General features: G+C 40.2%; 1 protein-coding gene across 6 annotated transcripts in view; it reads left to right on the top strand.

Moving 5' to 3' along the window:
* The window catches only part of LOC140738810 (plexin-B2-like), a 242,601-nt gene that overhangs the window by 174,176 nt on the left and 51,580 nt on the right, over window positions 1-16,845 (top strand). For all 6 annotated transcript variants that reach the window (XM_073066680.1, XM_073066682.1, XM_073066679.1 and 3 more), the window contains 7 exons: window positions 1,325-1,426; window positions 1,513-1,608; window positions 7,299-7,380; window positions 9,351-9,526; window positions 9,880-10,028; window positions 12,936-13,041; window positions 14,523-14,659. In XM_073066680.1, the coding sequence (XP_072922781.1) occupies window positions 1,325-1,426; window positions 1,513-1,608; window positions 7,299-7,380; window positions 9,351-9,526; window positions 9,880-10,028; window positions 12,936-13,041; window positions 14,523-14,659 (848 nt within the window). The remainder of the gene's footprint in view (window positions 1-1,324; window positions 1,427-1,512; window positions 1,609-7,298; window positions 7,381-9,350; window positions 9,527-9,879; window positions 10,029-12,935; window positions 13,042-14,522; window positions 14,660-16,845) is intronic.

The raw sequence follows: 16,845 nt of genomic DNA, 5'->3' as shown, positions 1-16,845 counted from the left end.
ACTGGGACAAAGTAAGAGATGAGCCCCTGGACAATCATCCAAAATTATCTGGAATGGTGGGTGACCTGTGAGAGGCCGAGTGGCTTTCTCATATTTTCCTGTGTTCACATTGTGTTGAGTGTGAACTTAAAATAGTTGCTTCTAATATTCCATTGCAAGAATGTATTCCACACTCCAGAACATTCAAGCATGAGAAAGGAGTAGGGATAGGCCCCTTTGTAGGCTGTTCACCTCTCAGGCACAGGGATGTTAAAAGAGCATTGTATTTATACTGTAAGCTGTGAGAATAAACACGAGGAGTTATGCATGTTTGATATAACAAATTAATTGTTTTATGCTTTGTATGGTTGTTGTAGTGGGATGTAATTGAAGAAAGGGAACTATAGATTTTAATAAAGGAGTAGGTCAAAGGAGTATTGAGTAGGCAGCCAAACAATAACAACTAAAAGACCCAGAATGTAAATCATCCAGGCCTTGCTTCAGTGATGGTATGGGACTTGCCAATATTGTTTACCAAGCTGATGGCCAAAGACTCCAGACTTGAATAATTTATTGGAAAGGCAGATATTATGTTGCTTATTGTTCTCATACAGATTTAGAAAGTGTCTTTTACAGACAAAATGTATACTGGTTGAATAAATTTTAGTTTATGATCTACAAATTATCAAAATAAAACCAACCAAATACTGGAATGTATCTTGGTCATCAAAGCAAGTAGGTCATTACAGAAGCAGTGATGTCTCTCAGGTCCTCATAACCAACAAGTGTATTATTTATATATTGTCCCTTTTGCTATACTATACCAGAAATATGGCAGTCAACTCCCATAAAATCTTAGGGAAAGACTTCTAAAGAAAGGCCCATTGCTGACCAGAATGGGATCTTGAGCATTTTTTCCCCATCTATAGAGTAAATGGGACCTCAGTGTAATGTTTTGTCCAAAGAAAAGTGCAGTATTGGTTTGTTAATGCACTGGTGTGTCAGTGGAGAATTTGTTTCATCAGGTTAATTCTTTGTTCTGCGTTAGATTGTATTCCTGAAGTGGAATCTGTCCTCTTACAGTTTCTTATTTTGTCATTATTTAATCCAAATGAAGTTTGCTGTTGGGATGGTTCAGACTCCCCCCCACCCCAATGAAAATGCACTAACAAAAATTGAGAAATTTTATACAAGTGAAGCTGTTTAGTTGAAGTAGAAAGCAGTCGATATTTTGGGCAGATATCCTTCCAAAGACCTTGTCAACATTAATGTTTTTGTAACTACTCATTTTCCAAGTTGTAGAATTGACATTTTTTTTAAAAGTTTAGTTCTGTGCTGTTTGTAGGCTGAAAAGTGTCCACAATTTGGAGATCCTACACCATCGTTAATTCCAGTGGACGTAGAGGGAAAAATTACATTTAAAGGAAAAAATTTAGATTTCTATCAGGTAAGTCTAAGAAGAAAATGTTTGGTTTATTTCGTTTGCGAAATGGGAGATGGGCAATTCAGTTTCAATGTGTTTGATTCACACAGGAGAAGACGATGACACTGGTAATTACTAATCAGTTCAGAGACAAGACATTTAGGGTGAACAAAACCACATCAGATACCTTTTCCAGTGCTATTAAGGTTAGTAATGCAACTCAATGTGCTACTTGTAGATAGATGTAATTTTAGATTGACTTACATTCTGTAGATTGATGTAATTAAGCTTGCAGCTATTAATAATGGTATTAGTAATAATGATTTATGTAGCACCTTTTATACAGGAAGATGCAGGCTCACATTGCTTTCTATAGATTTTAAAGATAAATCAATATAGTCAGAAAAATATGGGACAGAATTAAAAAATAATAAGTTAAAACAGAACCAGAGTCAGGTCATGAAATTTGTTGACTTTATGGCAGCAGTAAATGCAATTCAAAATAACAGGAAAAACACTGTGAATTACAGCAAGTGTGTATGTGTGTGTATATAAATTACACACACACACACACACACACACACTGGCATGCAAAAGTTTGGGCAAAATTTCTGTTACTGTGAATAGTTAAGTGAGTAGAAGATGAACTGATCTCCAAAAGTCATAAAGTTAAAGATGAAACATTCTTTTCAACATTTTAAGCAAGATTAGTGTATTATTTTTGTTTTGTTCAATTTTAGAGTGGAAAAAAGGGAAGGAACACAATGCAAAAATTTGGGCACATCAAGAGATTTGAGCTCTCAGATAACTTTTACCAAGGTCTCAGACCTTAATTAGCTTGTTAGGGCTATGGCTTGTTCACAGTCATCGTTAGGAAAGGCCAGGTGATGCAAGTTTGAAAGCTTTATAAACACCCTGACTCCTTAAACCTTGTCCCAACAATCAGCAGCCATGGGCTCCTCTAAGCAGCTGCCTAGCACTCTAAAAATTAAAAGAAATGATGCCCACAAAGCAGGAGAAGGCTATAAGAAGATAGCAAAGTGTTTTCAGGTAGCTGTTTCCTCAGTTCGTAATGTAATTAAGAAATGGCAGTTAACAGGAACGGTGGAGGTCAAGTTGAGGTCTGGAAGACCAGGAAAACTTTCCGAGAGAACTGCTTGTAAGATTGCTAGAAAGGCAAATCAAAACCCCCGTTTGACTGCAAAAGACCTTCAGGAAGATTTAGCAGACTCTGGAGTGGTGGTGCACTGTTCTACTGTGCAGCGACACCTGCACAAATATGACCTTCCTGGAAGAGTCATCAGAAGAAAAGCTTTCCTGTGTCCTCACCACAAAATTCAGCATCAGAAGTTTGCAAAGGAACATCTAAACAAGCCTGATGCATTTTGGAAACAAGTCCTGTGGACTGATGAAGTTAAAATAGAACTTCTTGGCCGCAATGAGCAAAGGTATGTTTGGAGAAAAAAAGGTGCAGAATTTCATGAAAAGAACACCTCTCCAACTGTTAAGCATGGGGTTGGATCAATCATGCTTTGGGCTTGTGTTGCAGCCAGTGGCACTGGGAACATTTCACTGGTAGGGGGAAGAATGAATTCAATTAATTTCAGCAAATTCTGGAAGCAAACATCACACCGTCTGTAAAAAAGGCTGAAGATGAAAAGAGGATGGCTTCTACAACAGGATAATGATCCTAAACACACCTCAAAATCCACAATGGACTACCTCAAGAGGCACAAGCTGAAGGTTTTGCCATGGCCCTCACAGTCCCCCGACCTAAACATCATCGAAAATCTGTGGATAGACCTCAAAAGAGCAGTGCATGCACGACGGCCCAAGAATCTCACAGAACTAGAAGCCTTTTGCAAGGAAGAATGGGCGAAAACCCCCCAAACAAGAATTGAAAGACTCTTAGCTGGCTACAGAAAGTGTTTACAAGCTGTGATACTTGCCAAAGGGGGTGTTACTAAGTACTGACCATGCAGGGTGCCCAAACTTTTGCTCCAGGCCCTTTTCCTTTTTTGTTATTTTGAAACTATAAAAGATGGAAATAAAGAAGTAATCTTGCTTAAAATATTAAAGAAATATGTCATCTTTAACTTCTGCCTTTTGGAAATCAGGTCATCTTTCGCTCACTTAGCTATTCAGAAATTTTGACCAGGGGTGCCCAAACTTTTGCATGCCACTGTATTTGTTTTTAGATAAATTAAATAAATAGTGCAAAATAGAAATAAAAGTAATGAGGTAGTGTTCAAGGGTTCAATGTCCATTCAGAAATAGCATGGCAGAGGACAAGAAGCTGCTCCTGAATCATTGAGTGTGTGCCTTCAGACTGCAGTACCTCCTTCCTGATGGTAACAATGAGAACATTATATAGAACAAAATCAATCAAATATATATATAAAATATTAAGAAATCCATAAACCCTTAGGTGAACTCAACATTTTTGTAATTTTATGCATGTAATAAATAAATAATTCATAGTCATTCAATACAGAAGCAGCTCCTTTAGTGCAACATGTCGATGTTGATCATCAAGTGCCCATCTACACTAATCCCTTTTCCCAGCATTTGTATCATTGACTCCTGGGTCTTGAAAATTCAACCACTTGAGTAGGTATTTGTTAAATGTTGTGCCTTCTCCATCCTCTTAGATAGTGCACCATGGATTGCAATCACACTTGGGTGAACTTTTGTTTTCTTTAGTTCCCTACGAATCCTCTTACTCCTCACCTTAAACCTAGGTCTTCTGCTTTAAGGTATCCTTGTTAGGATGACGACCTGTCCATGTCCATCATTTTTGTGTGCAGGCAGTCCCCAGGTTTTGTTTTTGAGAATTGTTCTTAACCCAAACTGTTCATAAGTCAGGAATGGACAACAGTGTGTGTTGGAGTGGGTTGGAGAAACACCTCTAAATGGGAAGAATTAGCAAGCACAAGAAGAGCCTGCCTTACTGACTAGGGGAGCAAGTGAGCACATCCATCTCTGCTCAGCTTCTTTCACTCCCTCTATTTGTCATGGGTCAGTGGGGGGGTGGGAGGAGTCAGGGCTGTGGGAGGGAGGAAGAGAAGGCAAGCAAGAACGCCCCATTCCCATCCAGCAGAAGATGCCCACAGCAGCCATCAAATCTATCATCCACTCCACAGATGTCCAAGGCAGCTGTTGATAAGCCAGGTGTTCAAAACCTGCAGAGCAACCTTTCTCTTTATCAGTGCTCCCTCAGCCTTTCCTGCTCAAAGGAAAAGAAACAAGCCAATCTAGTCTCTCATCATGAAGTCTAAAATGTCTAGTAGGGGCAACATTTCGGTAAATTTCCTCTGTGTTGTAATCATGTCCTTTCAGTGCAGTGGCAATCAGAAATGTGTGCAATGCTGTGTATCCAGATCCTCTGACTCCATACAAATATTGTTCTTTTTACCTGGATATCCTTTCATTCTTAAATAGATTTATAACCATCATGAGATTTTCCTTAATCTTTCCATCAGTGATATTCTGCAGCATCTTTTTGCCCTCCTAATTTACTTAGATAGCCCCCATACATTCTATTTTGAAAAGGCCTCGCCTTTTTTCAGTAATATATACTTTTTTCTTTGTCAAACCCTCAATAATCCTTGATGTTTAGGGCTCCCTGGACTTGCCTTTCCCACCTTTCACAATTACAGAAATACATTAGTTCAGAACTCTGATAATTTCATGTTTAAGAGACTCCCACTCTTTGGATGTAGCTTTGCCGACAGCTGTCAGCTTTTGGGGCACATCTGCCAGGTACTGTTTCATGTTTGAAATTGTCCTTCCCCTAATTCAGCGCCTTAATTTCTGGACAACCCTTCGTTCCTTTCCATGCCTCACTAAATTACAGTGCCCAAATACTAATTCACAGGTTCTTCAATGTCTAGTCTGACATCATTCTCTAAGGCTCAGTCTAATACTTTTCCTCCTTTTAGTAGGACAATCTATGTACTTTCAGAAAGCTCTCTGGTATATAGAACATAGAGCAATAAAGAGCAGTGAAAGTCCTTCAGCCCATGATGTTGTGCTGCCCTTGTAACCTACTCCAAAATCTATCTAACCCTTCTATCCCACGCTACCTTCGATTTTTCTTCATCCTACGTGTCTAAGAGTCTCTAAAATGTCCTCAATGAATCTGCCTCTACCACCACCTCTGGCAGTGCGTCCCACTCTGTATAGTAAAGAAAAATCATAACTCTGATATCTCCCTATCCTTGCCTTCAACCACCTTAAAAGTATGCTTTCTTGTATTAGCCATTTCATCCCTGGGGGAAAAAAAGCACTGTCTGTCCACCCTATCTTTGTCTCTTATCATCTTCTATACCTCTATCATGGAACCTCTCATCCTCTTTCACTCCAAAGAGAAAGTCTGAGCTTGCTCAGCCTTTCCTCATGAGACTTGTTCTCTAATCCAGACAGTAAATCTGTAAATCTCTTCTGCATCCTCTCTAAAGTTTTCACACCATTCCTGTAATGGGGCGACTAGAACTGAACTCAAGACCACACTTTTTACAAGCGGAGGGAGGTACAGGCCACCTTCTGGCTGCACAAGACTGTCACAGCTTCAGTTCACCCTGTTTGCCTCGTCCTGAGTCAAAGCATTAGATAAGCAAGGCCTGAGAATGTTTCTTGGTGAATGCTTCTCATGCTCTGGTGCTTACAATTTTTGATGAAGTGGAGGAACCTTGCCATACAATAGACCCAAGAACAGTCCAAATGATAACTTGTGTAACACCAAAATGTACTGTTTACCTGTGTGCTGCTTTTAAGATTGGCTAATGTACTCTGGTAAAAGTCCTCTGTTTGTTATTGTAATTTATCACATGAATGAATTTTATTCCCTTGAGTGATGTACTGAAGTTTTTCTAGAGTAACATATTAAATCCTAGCGTAACACACACACGAGCTTCCAGGCAGCAGAGAGAAATGATTAAGCCCTGAATGTCTGCCTGGTTACACGAGAGAAGCAACAGCATTAGCTGTCTTGGTTCGGAAGGCTGCACACATTGTATTATTATTAAATACTTTATTACTTATCTTGATCCTGGGACATTCAGATCACCGATTGTTGTGAGAGATCTTATTTTAAAGAAACCAGATATACTGTTAGCAGCAGTGAGTTATTTCATAACCAATAATTGCAGAGTTGATTAAGTTTGATCTTTGTTCTTCAAATGTAACGTGCTTGCACAATGGCTGTTTTGCATGACTGACCACCTCCCAGCAATGCACATCTCAGATCAGGTTCTGAGGCGACTCACAGCAGGAGTCCGGCCCACAGGCACTTTGGTTGGAACGTTGAATGGCATCCAAATGCCAGGAATATTTGGGAAATCCTGGATGCTTTAAAACCCCGCACAAATGTATTTTTCTCAAAGATGTAGTAAAAAGTGGTAGAGGCAGGTTCGGTATTGTCATTTAAAGTAAAATTGGATAGGTATATGGACAAGAAAGGAATGGAGGGTTATGGGTTGAGTGTGGGCCAGTGGGATTAGGTGAGAGTAAGCGTTCGGCACGGACTAGAAGGGCTGAGATGGCCTGTTTCCGTGCTGTAATTGTTATATGGTTATATGCAGACTACTGTATTCCTGCTAACTTCCCAGTTTTCTGCATGTGTGATTATCAGACAGGAATAGTCTATTGTTTTTCTAGTATCGAGCTGCAATGTAGAGTGCGTTTATGTCTGTGTTTCTTCACCTGCTACATTCCCCATGTTCACAAGCCATATCCCCTCCCCCGAAAAAAACCTTTATTTCTTCACTGCGAGTAAAGGGTAAATGGGAGAAAGCCCTTTCCCCTGCAACTGAAGGGATGTCATGAAATAACTTGTTGAAATTTAACTAACCTCCTTCCTATAAGTGTTAATTGTTCAACTTTTTTCCCAATACAGCTTCACTACGACAAAAATGACACACTTACCCTTCGTTTCTCCGTACGAGTAGAGGGGAAGGCTGTTGATAGTAGATTGGATGGTAAGTGAGAGATATTTTAAGGAAACTCTCAGAAATTGGAAAACTAGATTCAAGAATGTGCAGCAATTTGAAAGGACAGTATTAAAATCGGTATTATCTCTAATATTTAATATCTTCCTGAAAATTCTTCTTGCCTCCTCCACTTTTGCAAGTGGTTGTAATATATTGTAACTGATTCCAGATATTTCAGTCGATCCACTCTCTTCATGAAGTAACCTACTCTCAGTAATGCTGCCATCTGAGCAGCTGGTAACTGAACTTGAAGGAAATCAGTTTATGTTGCTGATGAATACTGGGTGCAGCATGTTCCTTTGTGGTTTAGATAGTTCAAGATTACAAATAGCGCTGGCTGGATAATTATTAAATGAATATATTTGTAATGAATGTCTGAAGAGTTCTTTTAATCAGCATGATCCAGGATGGAGGTGATTTATTTCACTGCTTTTGGTTTTTAATTAGATAATCAAACTAGTCAGTGAAATAATGGACAGGTGTAGTTTGTTGCTCTTTGGTTTTCTGCTGGGCAGCTTGGAAAGGAGATAAGATTGTTACCTGTCTGTGGCTGTGCTGCTTGTGTTCTTTTGAAGTTAACTGCTTCCATATGCCTGGCCTCAGACCAGAAAGGGAAGATGATTACCTAGCTGTAGGATTCTGGGAAAGCTCTGCCATATTAACCAAACTGGGATCAGAATTTAGCTGAGTCGGCACAGATTTGCTCATTCGGTTAAGACATCAAACTGTTCCAGGTGTAGTATGCTGCAGCAGGTTTGGAACCACAGAGACATTTGTTAAAAATGAGAAATTGACTCCTGTTCCAAGTTTTTCATGGATTTAAGCATGTGCTGATACTGACCAGAGATAATGTTGGGCTCTCCAGTGCTATATTTTCAAGATCTATCAGTTCTTTGCTCTTGCCCAAATGATGGTTCCTTAAGTCAGTTATGGGGCAGGAAACAGTCTTACACAAAATCGTGGTTTGTGTACAACTTGACTTGTGTTGCAATCAGTAAACATTTATAAAAGTTGTCTGGGCTAACTGGAATTATTATTCCATTATACCGTAGATTCCGGACTACAGAGCGCACCTGATTAAAAGCCGCAGGCTCTAATTTTAGAAATAAAATCAATTTTTTAATTGTAAAGGCCGCACCGGATTTTAGGCCGCACCGCTACTTTTAAATATACATACGTATCGGTAACACAAATTACGTTGCATATACTTTTTTACTGAACAGCACGAACAACATTCCAATATCTCCTAGCGACTGGTAAAAATATATATACTGCAGCTTACCAGGAAAAGTTATTGATCGACTTTAACTTAAAAGCAGCGTTTTCGCTCGGGTCTAATCGGGTCTGACGCGCTTGCGCAATGCGATCGGGTCTAATCGGCTCTGACGCGCTTGCGCAATGCGATCGGGTCTAATCGGCTCTGACGCGCTTGCGCAATGCGATCGGGTCTGACGCGCTTGCGCAATGCGCTCGGGTCTAATCGGGTCTGACGCGCTTGCGCAATGCGATCGGGTCTAATCGGCTCTGACGCGCTTGCGCAATGCGATCGGGTCTAATCGGGTCTGACGCGCTTGCGCAATGCGATCGGGTCTAATCGGGTCTGACGCGCTCGGGTCTTGCTTTTCTTCGAGTATTTTCCATGTTGATGAGGGTGAGTACAAATGACTGATTTACAATAATTTAATTGTGAAAGTGCGCTTGATTTATCGTACAATTTCATTGGACCTCTGTGAACTACTCATCAATTTTATTGGTCTACTGTTACGAGGCAAAATGTTTACGAGGCGGCATGAAAAAAAAACATGTATTAGCCGCTCTGGATTATAGGCCGCAGAGTTCAAAGCTGTTCAAAATGTGGGAAAAAAGTAGCGGCTTATAATCCGGAATCTACGGTAATTATCATAGATAGGGAAAACATTTTATGGTTATAATATGAAATCAATTATTTTAATTTTCAGTGACTCTCCACAATTGTGAATACAGCAACACTGACTGCAGTCTGTGCCTCAGTGCAGAGCAAAAATACAATTGTGTTTGGTGCAACAATGCAGATACAAAAAAATGTGTTTATAGGGAGCTTTGTAAAGTTCCTATTGAAAATGCGAATTCCTGTCCGGCCCCAACTATTTCACAAGTAAGTAACATTGTTTAATATATTTTTGCATAGAAACTATTTTAAGATGTAATAGTTGATAATTTGTATTTTTTTTAAAAAAGTCTGAATCCAAATGTATATTTTGTCTAAGTAATTAGACATTTTTAGTCGGTAAACTGTTCTCAAAAAGGCAGCACACAATGAAGCAGAAACTTCATTAAAATTGTTTTTTTAATATATAACAGTGAGTGGTATGAGTGTTTCAATTAAATATCTGGACCTCTATTTTTTGTTAATTATCAAATTGTACAGTATATGCAGAACTGTCAGAACAAACAAAGACATAATTGCATTCACAAAGTTAACCATGATTAAATCCTTTCATTCTTCAGTTGGACCCAACTAATGGGCCACTCAAAGGAGGAATTCTTCTGACCATTAAGGGCTCAAACCTTGGAAAAACAGCTGATGATATCAAAGAGATCAAAGTTGGAAAAGCTGTTTGCGATCAAGATAAGGAGCAATACTCCACATCTGTCAGGTATAATGAAACTTATTGTGAAGCATGAGTGGTAGTTCAATATAGCGTCAAGATAAGGTGTGAATACTATGATTTATTCATTCAATCTTGTAAGGTTTGATGATCCATTTATACTTCTGAAAATTACCTCCAACACCCTATTCGTAACGATGCTTTAACGAAGCTATGTCACAAGCACATTGCTTATTTTAGATTGGATATAGATTTTCCACGGTTGCAAAATTTTGACCTAATTTTAAATTGGTGCAGCAGACATGGATAAATATATTTAAGTTATCAGTCTGTTAATGGTCAAGAAAGCCTGCCTTAATTCAACGCGAGTTTAATTGTCACTCAACCATATATGAATTCTCACGAATGCAGCCAAATGAGACCGGGTTACTATGGGGGTCAAGGTGCAGAGACACACCATCAACAGTTACATACAGTAAATACACATAAGATCACTCTCACCTAAGAAGAATCCTGCCAGGCCCCTGCGACTCAATGCACAGTCCTCGCACATACAAGTCTACAAACCCATATAGAATATCAGTAAAAAAATACAACACCACTGAATATGCGTGTGTGTATATATATAATCCAGACCTTCCAGCCCACTGATACTCTCTGTTGACCGGTCCCTGACACCCACTAGGCAACCTGCGGCTTTGAGGCCTAGCCTTGCCCCAGTGCCCACTGCTCAGAGAACAATAGTCTGCTTGGGTGATAAGGTGATGAAGACCTAATGGCTCAATATCATAATGAAGAAAGGAGCAAAAAAAAGACCAGAAGGATTGGTCATATCATCTGATTTGTTAAAAAAAAAAGTTTGGCTGAACATTGATATTCTCTCAGTATCCGCTTGATATATTCTTGATGTTATCAGAAGCATCCAAATAACAACATGGTATTTACATGCCTTACTTTGGCACAAAGTCCTTGAGTTATTTAAATCAATGGACAGTCCTTCCTGACGTGCTTCTAACTTGTCATGGTTCTCCAAGGGCTGTGGCGTTGTTGCTCTGCAGGTTATTGGCTCCAACCTCTGAAATCAATCCGTCTGGTTCAGTCAAAAAAAGCTCCTCTTGTTGCTTGTTGCTCCTCCAACTGAGATTCTACAAATCTCATGGGTTTGACTATGTTCCACAGCATTTATGAGGAAAGTTTGACTGAGCTGGGGCAGTCTGAGGAAGAAAGGTTGAGTGAGCTAAGGCTTTTCTCCTTGGAGCAAAGGAGGATGAGGGGCAACTTGACAGAGGTGTACGAGATCATGAGAGGCATAGATAGAATGGATATCCTTTTAAGGTGAGTGTAGGAAAGTTTAGGGATGATATCAGAGGTGTACGCAGCCTGGAATCACTGCCAGGGATGGTGGTTGAAGGTGATACAATAGGGACATTTAAGATTCTCTCAGGCTCATGGAAATAAGAGAAAATGGAGGATTATGGTCTGTGTAGGAGGCAAGGGTTAGATTGATCATGGAGTAGGTTTACATGGGCCAACACAGTACACGGGCTGAAAGTCCCATACAATGCTGTACTCCTCTGTGTTCTATATTTCACTTCTCACGTTGGCTTTGTGGAATATCTATTTGTTATCACTGTCGGATTCAATATTAGTTTCTTTGATTAGTCTGGAATGTTTACCTCTTCCTCTGGGGCCAAAAGCTAACACAGTTATTATCAGTGCTCACTGTATTTTTTTATTAACTTTTACAATGTCATTATCTGTTTTCTCAGGGGTGAATATGGTTCCTTGTTTTACCAAAAGTATTTATGGAGTTTTGTGGGTTTTTTTTGGTCTCATATGAAACTTGGCCAAGGATATTTCTTTTCTTTGTAGCTGTTATTGGCTGTTTGGCTGCTCTTTCTGTCCCCGTGGAAAAGGGAAATGTGGAGCTGTTGCCAGGACCTACAGCATAATTTTCCCATTCTTTATGCTTTTACACTCATGTTGCTGGTGAACAGCGTATGAACCAGGCACAGCCCATGAGATGGGCTCACAACTCTGGGCACTTGGCATCTCAGCAGCCCCTCTGGTGTCACCTTTTGCCTCATCTGGGGTGTTTGCCGAGCCAGCTGCCCCAGCTGTAGGCTTGCCAACAATTCCCAGGAACCTGCAGATCAGTCATCTCACTTCGAGTAGTACTTTATAATGGGAGCTGATGGAAAGTCTGCTGGATCTGGGAGAACACGGAAGAGGCCAGAAAACCACTGAAACACCTCACCTCTTTATCTAATATCACAGTCCACACTGTACCCAGGTTAATACCAGTGGTAGCCCAAGGAACAGTGCCCAGGTCAAAACCCAGGTCTTTACTCCTGTTTTTCATAGTTCAGCTACACTGGTGTCAGAGGTTGATCTGTATGGACCAGGATTACAGTTGTGATGACCATAGTTTTCTCAATGATGTCAAATGTAATTTCAAGCGGCTTGTTCAGGCACATTGAACGGTAAGATTGAGAGGATTACCATCCCTAACACAAGAAAATCCAAAGCAACACACACAAAATGCTGGAGAAACTCGTCAGCCCAGGCAGCATCTACGGAAAAGAGTACAGTCAACGTTTCGGGCAAAGACCCGTAATCAGTCCTGATGAAGAATCTCGGCCTGAAGCATCGACTGTTTACTCTTTTTCATAGACGCAGCCTGGATTGCTCTCCCTGCCTGGCTATCTCTCAGATATTGTCCTTGTTAGTGATAGGACCGAGTGCACTTACGTACGAGTATGAGGGTAATGAAACATGTCCACGTATCTGATTTAGGAGAGTGTGAATTGTTTGCTGTCACAGGATGTGAAGAGCTGCTTTCTTTTGAGAGCAAAGTTTTTGTTTAGTTTTCTGAATGCATTAGTCAAATTAAAATACATCATATTCTAATAGAAATATGTGATTTTTAACATGATCTTCTATTTATATTTACAGGGTCGTTTGTACATTAGGTGAAGTTACAGAACCACAAGATAAACTGGTACAGATTGTGACAAGAAATAACAAAACTGGTATATCTGCCGTTAAGTTCACATACACTGTGAGTATTCACTGCCTACAGAATTTTACCTTCATAGATTTGTCTCCTCTACATTAATTTAAAACAAAAAGTAAAAGTTTTATCCAATAGCTCAACAATAACAACGAGCCCCCTGCTCTGTACATTATGCAGACACGACTGTGATCAGATTCGGCTTGAACTCAATCTACAAGTTTGCAGATGGCAGCACCACAGTGGTCTGTATTTCAAGTAGTGAGTTGAAGTTCAGGAAGGAGATGAGGGAGCCTCCTGGCATGGTTTCAGGACAACAACCTTTCCCTCAATGTCATCAAAACAAGAAGAGCTGGTCGTGGACTCAGGAGGGGCGTGGGGTTCGTGCTCCTGATTTCGTTAACAGTGCTGAGGTCAAGAGACCTCAAGTTCCTAAGAGTGAATATCACCAACAGCCTGTGCTGATTCAACCACTGAATGTCCTGGCCAAGATAGAACACCAGTGTCTCATCTTTCAACAGGAGACTAAAGAATTCAGGCATACCCCTTTGACCTCACCAACTGCATCATTAAAAAGCATCCTATCTGGATACAGTACAGCCTGGTATGGTAACTGCTCTGCACATGACTGCAGGAAGCCGCAGAGAGTTGTGAACACGATTCAACACGTCAGGGGAGATCGGACTCCTCTACACCCCATCCACGGACTCTCCCCTTTAGTAAAGCAGCCAGCGTGATTCTAGATCCCACCCACCTGGGACATTTTCTCTTCCTTTAACTCCTTCCCATCAGGCAGAAGATGCAAGACCCTGAAAGCGTGTCCCAACAAGCTTAGGGACAACTTCTATCCCGCTGTCATACAACTATTGAGCATTCTTCTTGCATGATAAACTGGACTCTTGACAATCTCACAATCTACCTCGTTGCGGCCTTGTACCTTAATTGTCTACCGACACTGCACTTCTCTGGCACTGTAACACTTTATTCTGATTTCTGTTTAAGATCCAAGATTGTTTAATTTAATGTGTAAAAGGAGAACAAAATAATTCTTACTCCTGATCCAATGCAGCACAAAAGAAACACAATAAGATAAGGAACATAATAATTCAAAAAACCAAATAAAAATAAATACACAAGACAGCTTCTATAGATAAGATAGTATGCCCATAAAGTGGTGCTAGGCACAGGAGTGTCTGTACATAAGGCAAGTGACAGGAAATGATAAAGTAGTGGCGTTGGAGATATGGATGTGTTGTTTTTCCTCAAACTGGATCAGTGTACTGATGTGATGAAGTGATCTGTCCAGACAGTATGTTAGACAAGTTTTTCACTGCACCTCAGTACGTGTGACAATAATAAATTGGTTTACCAATTTATGTTTGCTTTATAAAATGTAATGTGGAAAGAAATAAGGTCTGGAAAGAAAAAAAGCAATTGTGATGGCTTAGTAAATGCATGTGGAAAATTGATTGATAAAATGCAGAAACTCAATGCTCCTACAGTTAACTTTAATGTTGGTAATTGTTCAGGACCCTGAGCCTTCTGGAATATCTCCGTCAAGAGGGATACATGCTGGAGGAACGAGTCTAACAATCACGGGAAAGCACTTAACCACAGGAAAGCAGGAGGACATAAAAGTGTTGCTGGGCAAAGTTCCGTGTACTCTGTAAGTGGGGGGAAAGAACCGTGGTGTTGGGGAGGGACAATAAAACAAAACATGGTGATAGTTGTGTCATTGGTTTGCACTGTATTTGATACTGTGTGGATGTAAGTCTAAGTTCTCAAGGTGAACAATGTTTCGTTGTGTGTCAAATCAGCTGTGTTTTCCCATTTTATTTTTTGTATATAATCTTTGGCCTTTTCACTTCTTAACATCAGGATTGGAAGTCCTGCTGAGCAACTTCGCAGACATAATATCTCACTGATACTTCATCCACTTGACTGTTCCTATGCAAACACCAGACTCCAGTGCACTGGCAAGCAATTCAATCATCTTGCTTCCTTATTTAATCCAGTGTGTGTGTTTTGCCTGTTACGCTGCTGGCAGTTAGGGCAGCAATGGGGATCCTCCGTCTCTGGCGGTGTTCAGGGCTTCCATTGTCATTTCAGTAGCTTCCTCGCCGTTTTCACTCCTGTCCGTCATGCAAGTCCCGGGTTGGAGACTCAGGAATACCGTCACACTCAGATGTAGAAGGATTCTTCGTTTCTGTTTCTGTAACAATTTTGTTTTACCGGTCAGGGTTGTCAGCCCTGAGCTGAACCCCAGAAACCTGGAGGACTACTCTTAGTCTGCCCTCTACCCTTTGACCTGTTTGGAATGGGTGACCCTACTAAGAGCCAAAGCATAAAGCCCTGATTCCAGCCAACATAGCTGACAGGGTCAGCCTCCAAACCCTGCAAATAGGTTGTGGTCCTCTTGGGGGAGTTAATCCTGTATTTACCTGAAATTCCACACAACCCTTCCTGTAGGTATAACATGTGAAATGAACCATTTTGTTCCTTATTTTTCCACTTCCTCAGATGAGTTGTGCAATTGCTCTATTTATACCTCTACTCGGTTCACCTTTAGCTAATCCAACACTGAGTATCCATTAAAGTAATGACACTCCTAATGTCAAAACTTCACATACGTTTTCCAACAAGCCAGTGAAGCCCACGGCTCCTGCTTGATTAGTCCAAATACACCCTTGTTGTTTGTATCGAAAATAGAGCTCTATCAGCTTCCCAGTTTAAAAGTGAGTCAGGCACACTTAATTCCAAAAGCAAGGAATTCTCTCCATTCTCAAGTATATTTGTGCACCCATTTGTAACGTTGGGAAGTGTTGGGCGAGGTTATACATATAGAATCAGCGTTCAGAAAGAGAATAACAAGGGAAGAAAGAGTTTTGTGAAAGAGTAAGATTGGCTGCTTGGTGTTATTTACCAGATTTTACATGTGCTCCTTAAGCAGTGTCTGAAAGCAAAAAAAAACCCCCAGAATATTTAGAAGGATAAGCAGTCTTCATGCTCTGGCGCTGGCCATTATTCTTGAATCGGTAGATTCTGGGATGCAAGTTACAAATCTGGAATTCTCTGACCATTGTGTAAGTTGTTGCTTCAGTATTATGGTGCTTGCTGCACAATGGAAGGTGCAACATTGAGCCAAAAAGCTGTGTGCTCTTCAGTTAAATACAAGTGACCTGGAGACAGTATTGGAGGAGGAGAAGGAGACTCTCCCAGTGGTCTGCCAAAAGTTTACCTTGCATCCAAAACTGCAATGCACCTCATTGCTTTGTGCAGTTTGACAGTTCATGTCATAAAAAAAATGCCCACCACAAAAGTAATTAGTCATGATCGTATACGTATTGTTCTCATTAAAATGAATTAAGATATTGGAAATGTTTGTATAATTTTGTTAAGTAAACATACATAAAGTAGGAAAATGGATACCTTAAAAATAATAATAATCATGGGTGAATTTAAAACTTAACTCCAGAATTAATTGGCCAGATGATCAGGAGATTGGGGAATTCGGTCCCTGTAGGATTTGTTTCTAACCTATCATCTTAGAAACCTGGTAAAAGGAGAATTGAAACTGGATCCAGTAATGAGGAATGAAACAGAACAGCAAAAGTAAGGTAATATCCAGTCACTGGTCATAAATGGTCAAAATACATCTGAATCTAATGCACTTGAAGATGGTAAGTGGGGATAAAATGAGGAATATGGGGTTTAATAGCTGCAAATGAAGCAAGATTTTTGAGGAGGAGAATAAGAGTCGAGAAAATAAAATGATGAACAATGTTGATAAACCAGTGTAGAAATGCAGTGGGAATCATTTAAACGTATTGTTCAGAACAATTTATTGATACA

This window comes from Hemitrygon akajei, chromosome 14 (assembly GCF_048418815.1).
Source record: "Hemitrygon akajei chromosome 14, sHemAka1.3, whole genome shotgun sequence".
NCBI classification, from domain to species: Eukaryota; Metazoa; Chordata; class Chondrichthyes; order Myliobatiformes; family Dasyatidae; genus Hemitrygon; species Hemitrygon akajei.
The sequence above is the reverse complement of the archived record's forward strand: the minus strand, read 5'-3'. Positions and strand labels throughout refer to the sequence as shown.